General features: G+C 26.2%; 1 protein-coding gene across 1 annotated transcript in view; it reads left to right on the top strand.

Annotated features, from left to right (window-relative positions):
• Positions 1 to 232: 232 nt before the first annotated feature.
• The window catches only part of LOC129607127 (uncharacterized), a 78,781-nt gene continuing 67,265 nt past the window's right edge, over positions 233 to 11,748 (top strand). Inside the window, exon 1 of the mRNA XM_055517870.1 lies at positions 233 to 494. Within this exon, the coding sequence (XP_055373845.1) occupies positions 437 to 494 (58 nt within the window). The 5' untranslated portion in view covers positions 233 to 436. The remainder of the gene's footprint in view (positions 495 to 11,748) is intronic.

The raw sequence follows: 11,748 nt of genomic DNA, 5'->3' as shown, positions 1-11,748 counted from the left end.
TATTAAAATTTATTTTTACTTCACTATATAAAAATAAAAAAGTCGTCACTTACTCAAGATCTCAAATCATTACAAAAAAATTACAATTTATTTGTTAATCAAGAAAAATTAAATTAAATTTCAATATAAAAAGAATATTAATAAAATATAATCGAATTATTTTTTCGATTAATCGAGCGTATTTGTTTACTATAATTAAAGTGACATCTTTATATTCGGTGAAGTGAACAGTTTTTGACAACAATTATTGACAATTTAATTTTATAAACTTCAAAATAAATTTTATATTTTCGAGTTTTGCAAGAAAATTTTAGTGAAATTTTGAAATTAATTTTTTTTTAATTAAAATTTAAATTTAATATTGTGATATTTAATAATTTTAGAACTACAAATATTTTAAATTCATTGTAAATATTAATTAAATTTGATTAACAAAATGTTGAATAAATTTCAATTATTCTTCTTAATTGCATTTGGATATCTTTTAATAACAGGTTTGTATTTTGCAATTAAATTTCTTATATTTTTATTTTAATATTTTAAAGTATTTAAAATTTTGTTTTATAGAGCAATATTTGATTATAATTGTTTATCATTTATTATTTGATTAACATTCCAATTTTATTGTAATTCATTTCAAGCATAAAGCAAAAATTAGTATAGAAATTAAAGTCATTCGATTATTGAAAATTTATCTAAAATGAATTTTAGAAAGAAGTTTAAGAAACGTCATAAAATTATAAAACTATTCCTAAGACATTGGAATATAGACTTTTTGTTTGAATTGTAACAATTGCACACTGGTCACTTTAAACTAATTAAATGCGTTAAAATTACTAAGAGGATTCTAAAAACAGCATTTACTCTTAATGATAATCAAAAATAACAATATCTAATAGGAATTTTATAATTTTTTATTTAAATTACGTAAGATTTTACGATCTATATACGACAATGAACAAATCCTTTAAATAGTTGAAATAAAAAGTGATTGTCTTATCAGTTTTTTTCACATCCTGTTTTTTATTACTTAAAACTTTGATTTCATTGAATACTTTACAATAAAAGATAAAAATTTTCTGTACAGTTGAACTTAATTAACGGGGTGAATACCGTATTTTGTGAACTACACAAATATTAAAAATTTAAAATTTGTAATATTTGTGCGGTTCGTTTAATGGTAAACATTGACAATTCATAACATTGACAAGTAAACATTGAGAGGGGCCGGCCTAATGAAAGTGACTTCAGACCCCCTACGCGCTAATTTGTCACCACTGTGCTTCGGCACCCAAATGAGCGTCATTCTGCTTGTTGATGCCCAGCTTCGTCAGTAGGAACACTTATTCTAAGGGCTCCTACTGACCCAAACCAGCTTGGCGGTAGGAGCCCTAAACCAGATTGGAGGTGACTTGAGTCGATTGGAGTGTAAATAGCATTGCTCTGCTGCCTGAGAGGACACTGATGGTGCGATTTTTATATATCCTTTTTAAGTTCACTCGCAGGCATATCTCTATTTCATTTTGAAATATCGAGTAGTACAAATCCAGGGACGTATTTATATATGTGCCCGGCCGCAATTCGTATACACCCGAATCTACCCCCAAGTCCGTTTTGGAATATCTGTGTACCAAATATCAAAACCATTTTTAAAAATTGGACCAATCTGTTCTCATATCTGTCGATTGGGAAACACTACTTCGTATCCATAATCAAACATGTTTTATTCTGTATTATAAGAATAATTGGTGAATTTCATGAATAAAATTTTCAAAATTAAACTATATACCAGTGCCTACTTATATGAAATACCCTGTATAACGAATAACAATACTTGAATATAACAGAATAACAGTTTCGATTTCTAAATCTTTTAACACTAATACCAAGCACAATAAATCGATTTTAATTGCATATTACATTATAATGAATAAAAATAATTATAAAATAAATTTTTTATTTATTCTGCAAATCTTTATCATCACGGATGTTTGAGATTATCTCTCTTAAAAAAAATGTATCGATTAATTATTTTGATGGATAAAATCATTATAGCAGACTGTTTTTCAATTAATTGACAAGTTAGACGATCGGATAATAAAAAAAAAAAAAATTTTCCTTAATCTACAATTAATATTCAAGAATTAAAATTAAAAGCAAAAAACGTAAAAAAAATAAATAAAAATATGATGAAAAGGAAACTTTAATTAAAGAAGCGAAAATTTTTAAAATGACGGGGCCCCTGACTTTATCTAAAATAAAATCAAAACCCACAAAGTGATTTTTTCCTTTTCTTTGTTGCTTCTTGAATCAAAACAGGTGATTTGTAATTAATAAAAAAATATTAAAAGAATTTAATTTTGCAAAAATGCCCTCCGGTGGTAAAGTAAGGCGACATTCTTCTCATCTTATACTCTTGGTAATAGAACGCATTCAATTTAAGGTCTGGCTATAAGCTCTTTACCATACTAACCGAATATATTTTTATTTATTCATTCAATTCATAGCAAATTAAGGTGTAAAATCGCGTTTTATTTTTTTTTTTACTTGCATTTTATTTATGGCTGTGTAACGCAAAAGTAATTGTATAATTAAATTAAAAAAACAAACAAACATTCATAATAACGAGCTTTGTGTGAATGTGTACAAATTAGGTTTTTTTTTATTTTAAATTCCCATGTTGTTGTATGAATGCAATTTATTTTTTATACAAACACACGTACGAGAATGTGCATGTGCATGATGAAAGATGGGTGTGCAAAAATCGTCTTTTTAAAACTTTGTAAATTTAGGCCAAGTGTTTTAATTTTAAATTAAAATGTTTAAGAAAAAAAAAATTTATTTTAAGAATTGAGTTTGCAAAAACTTAAAACTTAAAAGATTTTTTATTTTCTTTTTCCGCAAAAACAACATTCTTCGAACTCATTTAATTCACATTAAAAAAAAAATCGAAAATTGTTTTATAGAATTTTCATTTTCCAAATAATTATTTTTACCAATACCATTAACCACCACATTCATCTTATAGCTCCATCACAAATAAGGTATGTTTTGGGGACAAAAAATAGTTGCAGTAGAAAAAATATGCATCATTTTTATTTTCTTTTAAATGCATACATGACTGAATGCATAATGGAACTGGAAAAATGAAAAAGAAGAAGAGTCAAAAAGAAAATAAATTAGTGATTGTTAACAATGCAACTTTTTTGTTTGTTTGTTGCATTTCCAAATAAAATATTTTTGAATTAATGTTGAAAAATTTGGGGCAATCCCATTTTCAAAATCCGAAAAATCATAATTTGTCAATTTTAAAAATATTTCAATTTCTTAAAAACCTTGGAACATGTAAAAATATTGAGTTGGAACGGATTTAGATTCTCATAGATACGGTTGTGGAAAAACCTGTCTACATACAGAACAAGAAGATAGGTTTGACCTTAATAAGATTTTAGAAAACCAAAGTGTTTCAGGGAATATCTTAGTCTGGGAAGGGCAAAGCCGGCCTGCATGAGATATTAAATTCAATGAGTCGCATTTGTTGGAAAATGGAGAAAAAGGAGAATCTTTTTCAGTATCTCTGCGAGTGACCCTAGCTCTAAGCGAAGAAAGATTGAAAATTGCGGCCGGGTAAGCATGATAGGACTGAGCAACGTATTCAAAATTGATATCGGGGATTTAAACAAATTATCTAAATAATTTTACGTAAACGAAATTAAAAAGTTGTAAAAAATTCTTGACTAAGTTTCCAAAATTAAGTGACGTTTTTCCAAAAAATAATTTGGCTAAAATTTTTGAGAGTTGTTTTTCAATCTTAAGTTGACTACTATCGAATTGAATGATACAAATTCTGTCCAATTAAACATAAAAAAAAATTAAATTGAAATTAGTTTCGTTTCGCCGAAATAATCTGCTTAAATGGACGGTACTATACAGTCTTAGTTTTTCAGTTGAATTCCAAAAGAGCAAATATATTAGATCTAACGAAATTTGCAGATGAATTAAAAATTCGCTAATTCGAATTATTTATGGTCCAAATAAAAATAGATTTTAAAGGCTGAAAAGAAATAAAAAGCTTTTTATTACATTTGTGACGCTTTGTTCCGACAACTTCCAACTTAACTAATTTTTAGAGGTCTTGTGACCTTAATTATAAAATGTTTTAAAACCCAAACTCTCAGAAAGCAGCTAAGCTTTTTCATGATTGCTCTTAAAGGAATTCGCTTTTTTTTTTCTGATAAAATTTAAAGAAGATGCACATTACTAAATAGCAAATGGAATTTTTTTTTAAGATTACGTAAATTCACTTAAAAAATAAGAAGAAGCTGTTAAAGAAGATGTACTTCTTGTACAATAAATTGCCAATGCAACATTCATTTACGATATTATGAGAGCCAAGATAACCAAAACAAAATAAAAAGAGGAAAAAATTAAAAAGAGTTTTTCACTGTTGCAGCAAAAAGACGTTTCAACTAAGGTGGTTTAAAATGCAAGTGGATACGTAAAGATTTAAAGAAAAAATAGAAAACCTAAATGTGAAATTTCATAATCGAAAATAATCCTCAAATTCAAAAAAAAATTAATAAGCATAAAGAGAAACAAAAATATTCATAAAAGCAGATCATAGATAACTTTCAAATCAAAGCATTTACTATCGGATTTGTAAAAAAAAATTATTGGCTATAATTTATTGCCCCATTATAATAACAGTTAATTAGGTGCCAAATAATACCGTGCTAAAAATGTGCTTTAAATTTTCCCTTTTCTCTTTATTTTTTTATTTTTGTTTTGTGAATATTTCATGTAAAAGCTAAAAGAGGAGTCCCGGAAGCTTATAAAATGACATGAACATTATAAAATTTCAATCTATATGGATATGTGATTAAAGTGATTGCATTATAAAGTTTGCATAAGCATTTTTATGTCTATACATGCGAATGCGAATATTTGGGTGCCTAATAACAAGTCTTAGGAATGGGAAATATGCAAAATTATATTGGTTGAAAGAAGAATAAGAGTCGTGATTAAGATTGATCATTTAATTTTTGCCATTTCAATTGAAAATCTGACGTTACATTAAAAGAAAATATTTGTGAATAAGTAAAACATAATCGATTCAATTATGTTAAAGTAAGAGTAATGGAGTTTGAGTGCAAACTTAAGTAATCGAATTGCATATTATTACCTTTAAGGAAGAGACTGATCTCATTGAGTTGTCAAGTCTCGAGACTAGCAGTAGCCCGTCTGTGGGGCAATATAAATTAAATACTCCAACTGTTGATCCTATCGTCTCTGCCTTGAAAGGAATGAGACGCGAAAGAATTTAATACACGTGTATTGGGCTGTTGCCCAATTAAAGGGGCTTCCGTCGGGATATTGCTTGAAGGCGTCACAACTCAGATGTAAATCTGCAGACGTAATTCTGAAATTTAATATGGGGCCTAGAAATAGTGCTCAGATAAATGGACCGCGCTTAAAAATAGAAAACTTTCCAATTGTTACTTAAACTGACAAATAATTTAAAGTAATTATGAAATTGAACACAGGACTAATGAATAAGACGTCTGAACATTTGTTTACAAGCGAAGAAATTGTTAATTAGTAGGATTAGGTTCGTATTTCTTTTAACATCTTCTGCAAATAGTCACGGCTTTTAATTGTGAATGTGTTTGTATACATACATATATATCAATAATTATTTACTTTAAAATGACAATTTACTTCTGGCAATAAAGTTCTTTCATTTACAATATAGTTATTGTACCAATTTGTTGACCTTGTGTTTTAAGATGCATGCCTGAATTATTTTTTAATTCGATTTAATGTTTAATTTGTTTTCATATTTGTTCTTAACGATTTAATAATAAGTAGCCCCAAGTTAATATCTAATTATCTTCTAAAATCTAATAATTCTCTTATAGTCTCAATTAGAATATGAAATATTTAATGACATAACGCTTGATTTAAATCGCTTAATATTTCTTAAATAATTTTCTCAGTCTTATGCACGATTGCTTTAATTTATTTTTAAAAAGCTCTGAAAATATTAAATATCGCCTCAAAGAAAATTATTTAAAAAAAAAATTTCAATTCAAATATGATTGCGAATTTCGCGAATTTGTTTTTTCTTTTCTTTTTTTTCAAAATCCACAAACGGACCTTCAGTTTTCCTCATATTACAATAAGTGACTCTAATTCTGTACATTATTTTTATATTAGACTTGTACATTCGCTTGCGTGTTAAATTAGCCCACATAATGGCATTGTCATGAAATTTTAAATAAAACAAAAATTTTTTTTTCTTTATCATAAATAATAGGGCACTTGTAAAGTATCTTTTACAAAGCAGAGAGAAAAAAAAAAAATTGAAATAATTTTATGAAACTGCTGTGATAAAAATTTTTATTTTAAGTAACCGAAAGGAAATAAAAATAAAAGATTATGATTATTAATTTATTAAAGCGTTTTAAAGATCATTTTGTAGATTTTTTTTACGAAACTGTTAATTTAGGAAGTAAAATTAACTAGCAGGAAACTTCTTTTAATAACAAAATTGTAAAATGCTTTTTTTAGAGGAAAAAAATAATCAAAGCATTTTTAACCTATGTAACAAGTACTTTAAATTTTTATAAAATTTATAATTACTGTACATAATGATTTTGAAGTTCAGTTCATAATGTGTACTTTGTTGTAATTTCTGAATATCCCCAAAACTATTATGAGCAGCTATTGAATTCAAGTCAGAGACGTAAAGAAAACATCTAGATACACAAAAATATAATGTGAATTTGACTAATTCAGCAGTTAAAATTGAATTATTGTTGAATAAAACTAGTTAATGTCAAATCTGGAGTTAGGCAAATGCAATGTAAATGACGAAGTTTTAGCCAAAATGTCGATATAAGCCTAAATATTAAAATTACAGATGATTCTAGAATTGTTTACGGAAATTTAGATATAACAGAGTGTTTTACATTTTTATGGTTCTGAATTTGAGAACTTAAAATTTCCTAAATTCTATTTATTTTTCATTATTAAACGAAAGGTGTTAAAAATTTTTAGAAAACTGCGAGAAACTTAAATTGTTATTTAAGAATCTCAAGCACAATACTCATATTTAAAGCAAATTTGTCGATTGAACACAAGTTTCATTATTCTTACAAAAACCATCATTGAAATTATTGTCAAAAATTACTGTACATTTAGCTAAGCCAAATTCGTCATGAAAAATATGTATATATTTTATATAATATGACATATCTGATTATGCGCGTAATCAGAAATGTCATATGAAAGCTATAATTGCAAATACAGTAAAATTTGGAATGTAGTCGTTCACACTCAACAAGTTTTAATTTTTTTGAAGAATGACCTATTCTATTACTATACTCATAATTATTTCCTACACGATCATCTCTCAAATATTATTATTCTTACAAATTAACTTGAACCAGACAAACCTTAAAATATCTCATAGTTGCTCCAATAGTTCTCCAACGGAAAACTATCATTACTGAATTAATATCAATCACATCTACACAGCATGGAATATCAACAATAAACGTATAATGACCATTAAACTGTGACAATGGGTATTAATTTTAGGTATTTTTGATATGCTTGAAATTTTAAAAAATAAATATAAAAAAAAAAAAATTTATTATAATTTTATTAATAATTTTGCACACTTAACTGAAATAACGTAAGTACTGAGCTGCGGATGAGTGAACTTTCTCCTCATATTTTATTGTTCTTCTTAAAATTATTTTGTACCCACTTGAATAATAAAAGGAAATTTTCTCTAATTTTAATGATATTTAAGTATACTTATGAAGTTTAAATGTAATTGGGAATTAAAATGTGGATTTAAAAATAGACAATCGAAAAATTTAAGCGTTTTTTAAAAAGCCCTGGCAGAAAAGAGCAAAAAGAGAAATGCAAAATAATTGAAAAATATATAAAAAAAATTGTTTAATTTTATTTTAATATTAAATTGTAATTTTTTATTTATCAGTTTAAATACGATTAAAATTGAAAGTCCCAAAACAAAAAAGCTTCACTTAAACCAAAATTAAGTAACAACCAAAAGGGAAACTAAATAGAAAATTGAAAATCTTTAAAAACCATATTTTTTCAGAGAGAGAGAGTGAGAGAGATAGAGAGGGAGAGAGAGAGAGAAATAAGGTTCACGATTATAAAATCGTTATTATTAAAAAGTTACTTTAAAATCTAAAAAATAATTGTGTTGAAAATTTTAGAGATTATGAACAGCAAATTTATATTTTAGCATTTAATGTTGTAGAGATTTGTTGGATGTTATTTTACACATACACGAACATTCGTTAACAACAATACAATAGAACGGAAAGAAAAAGATATGAATTTAATGATCGCTAATCGTTAAATAATGCTCGCTCTTTATTATTTACAAAAGAATGATTAAATCACGAAATTGAAAGTCAACTTTAAAGTCTGAAAAAAAGTGAAATTAATTACCTGGGAACATGTACAAAACTATTAAAAAAAATTTACATGAATTGTTTTGGTTGAAAATGAATGGGAATTAGTGGGTAAGTGTGTGAGTGAGTGAATGAATGAGCGAATGAATGAATGTCAGTGTGAGTTTTAATTAACAAGGTGGGAAATTTTTATTTTTATTTTTCTGAATTTTTAGAGCATTATAAAAAAATTTTGTATCTTTTGACATAAAAAGATTAGTTTTTCCCTTTTAATTTTTTACGGGAAAATCTAGTTAATTTAGTTGTTATTTTTTGTCTTCTCATCATTGAAAGTAAAATTTAAGGTCTAATTACAATTAACGAGTATATTCTTGTAATTTTGTAGGATTAAATGAAACAAAAACGTGGCTATACAATAAATACATAATTGTAATTTTCTTAAATTACAAGGATTTTATTAACAAGGATAATCTTTAAATTCAATTATTAAAAATTTAGATGAAGGGCTCAGCGAGACATGCGATATTTAGTATTGCAACTGTTTGATTGCTTAATTTGTATTCCATATAGGCTTGTATATTCAAGCGAGAACACATGCAACTGTATGATTGCATGCAGTTAAGAAATCAAACATTTTGTAATTTTTTACAAACTGATTGCAATTTTTATTTAACGCATTCGATTTGAATTAATGCAACAAGTTTGTTGCTTAGTTGTGCGCGCAACGATTTTACAATTAAACAATAATTGCAAAATTAAAAATTGCATGTTTGCTTAAGTCCTAAAATAGTATAAATCAAATTTAAATATGTTTGTTGAACGAAATAGTATATTTAAAATTTGTTAAACCGTTAAATATAAAATATTGACATTCACCATTGTTAATTTTTAAATATTCAATTTACAGTTTTACAATTGTTTGATTGCTTGTGTTTGTTACATTGTGTATGATTACATCTAAACAAGCAATAAAACAGTTTGTGACTTTCAGTTGACGCAAATATTCTTAAATACATATTATGCGCGTGCAATGAATTTACTAGGAGTAATTGTAAAACTTAGAATGGGAAATGCGTCGAAAATTTTTAATAAAATTTTTAAATAATGTTTTAGAATATATGTGTGAAAAAAATATACGTTTCGTTTGAATCAAACATGAATAGTTGAGTTTTCTTGTTGAATGATTTTAAAAATATTCTGAAAATTGAATGATAATTGAATTCAAGTATTTCGGTTAAAGATATAAAAAAAAATCTCGAATGATAGCAAACTGGAGGTCTAAACACAATATGTGTATATTATATAATAATATGAAATTAGAAGCTGTAGTCCCATTAGATATCAAATAGGAATTTTACGGAATCTTTAGCAAAGCATAAGATATACAAGTGACAGCAGGAATGACAACATAATGTTGACATCAAAACTTCTGCAACATTTCCGGTATTTCAAATGTGAAACCATAATCTAATATGGAAATGGTCTAAATGGCAAAATTTTATAACTTAATTAGGTCTTGCTAAATTTTTGTAATCAAAATTTATAGAAAAATCTTTTAAAAGAGAAAAATTAAAATTTTATTCAACATTAATAAAATGAGCCAAATACAACTAATTACGAAAAAAATGGGTCACATGGACAAAATACCAACATAGTTCAGTGGTAAGAGTAAATAAAATAATTGCTGGGTCGAAAAGTTATATATTCAAGGATACTCAGTTAAGTGCGATATTAAACTCATTTATTATTGGTATGATTGAGTTGTAGATGAGTTGCATTGAGCATAAATCAAACATAACGTGTATGATTTATTCGTGTTTGATTCGAGCGTGTATGATTAATTGGTATTTGATTCGAGCTTGTATGATTCGATCTAATATTTTTCGAATGAATATTAAAAAATTAGTGTGTTTTGTTGTTGAATCTGTAATAATTTAGCGATTGCTATAAGGGGCTTTTCAAATATGAAATATTCTTTGCAACATTTTGGTTCAATGTGTACATTGCTCCAAATTTTATGTAATTAAACAAATATTTATGATTCCTGCATATTTTTACCAAAAGCTTTAATAAATTTACATAATTTAAAATCTAAGCCAACCCGATTTTCAAATGTTGTCTAGTAAAATGTGAATTTTAAATGAATTTGGCAAATATTTTAAAAAATCTGAAATTTTGTTCAAACCCTTTTCAACATTTTTTAACAGTATTTTTTTCTAACAACTTTAAGCTTTTAGTTTTTCATAATTATTTTCAAATTTAAATCCATTTTGATCCGATTTAGTAGAAAAACAATTTAAGCTTTCAATAAACATTGACTTTTTCCCATATTCTTATGAAGAAAATCTCATTATTTTACCGTTGTATTATTCCATTCATTTAAATAATGAATTTAATGCTTATTTAATAACCGCACCTTTCTATATTTTAAAATTATAATAGAAAACATTCATCTTATAAATTATTTTTAATCTTTTGAATTTGATTTGGTTCGACACCTTCAATACCACAAAATAAAAATTATTAATTTATTCAATGAGAAATAAAATTTTATTAAGATGCTTAAATCTACATCTGACTGTCGACTGACATCATGTAAACAATATGAAAGTAAAACTTAACAAAAAAAAATTAATGGAAAACGAATGAAATTACGGTAGTAAACTCAAATAAAAAAATTATTTATTGTTTTCAATAAGTAGATAAAAGTACGCACCCCCTAGCAACAATACTTAAAGTATGTGATAAATTAATTTTATAAAATGTCAAGCGAGATCTTCAATAATGATGAAGAAGAAAATATTTTGACATTTTTATTGTAGGATTTAAATATTTTTATTAATGCAGATTGCTTAATTGTTGCTCACTTTTCTTGGTTGGTTTCAGTCGTTTGAATCGATTAAATTATACCCTGCAAGAATAAATCTGGGCTATAATAGCTAACTACAATATTTCTTTAACTATTACACATGTCAACTTCTAACCTTTTAAGATTTGATTGCAGCTAACTGAACCGATCCAGACATTCCATTAAAACTTTTAGAACATATTATGTAAAACGTAATTAGACATACACACGATTACAAATTTTCATAATAAGGTTTTGAAATATTTTTTCCTCTAAAATAATCTCTTTGAACGGTATGGCAGCTACCTAAACCCGCTCTATGAATTGATTCAATTACAACAGAAATCCTTGACAGGAAAGAAACAATTTGTGAAATTTTGTTGTTGTTTACTTTGTCTTTTGATGTGATCGGACAGACGGACATTTCTAAATCAAAGTATAAGT

The sequence above is a fragment of the Condylostylus longicornis genome, unplaced genomic scaffold (genome assembly GCF_029603195.1).
Source record: "Condylostylus longicornis isolate FDR11 unplaced genomic scaffold, ASM2960319v2 ptg000026l, whole genome shotgun sequence".
Classification (NCBI taxonomy): domain Eukaryota; kingdom Metazoa; phylum Arthropoda; class Insecta; order Diptera; family Dolichopodidae; genus Condylostylus; species Condylostylus longicornis.
The sequence above is the reverse complement of the archived record's forward strand: the minus strand, read 5'-3'. Positions and strand labels throughout refer to the sequence as shown.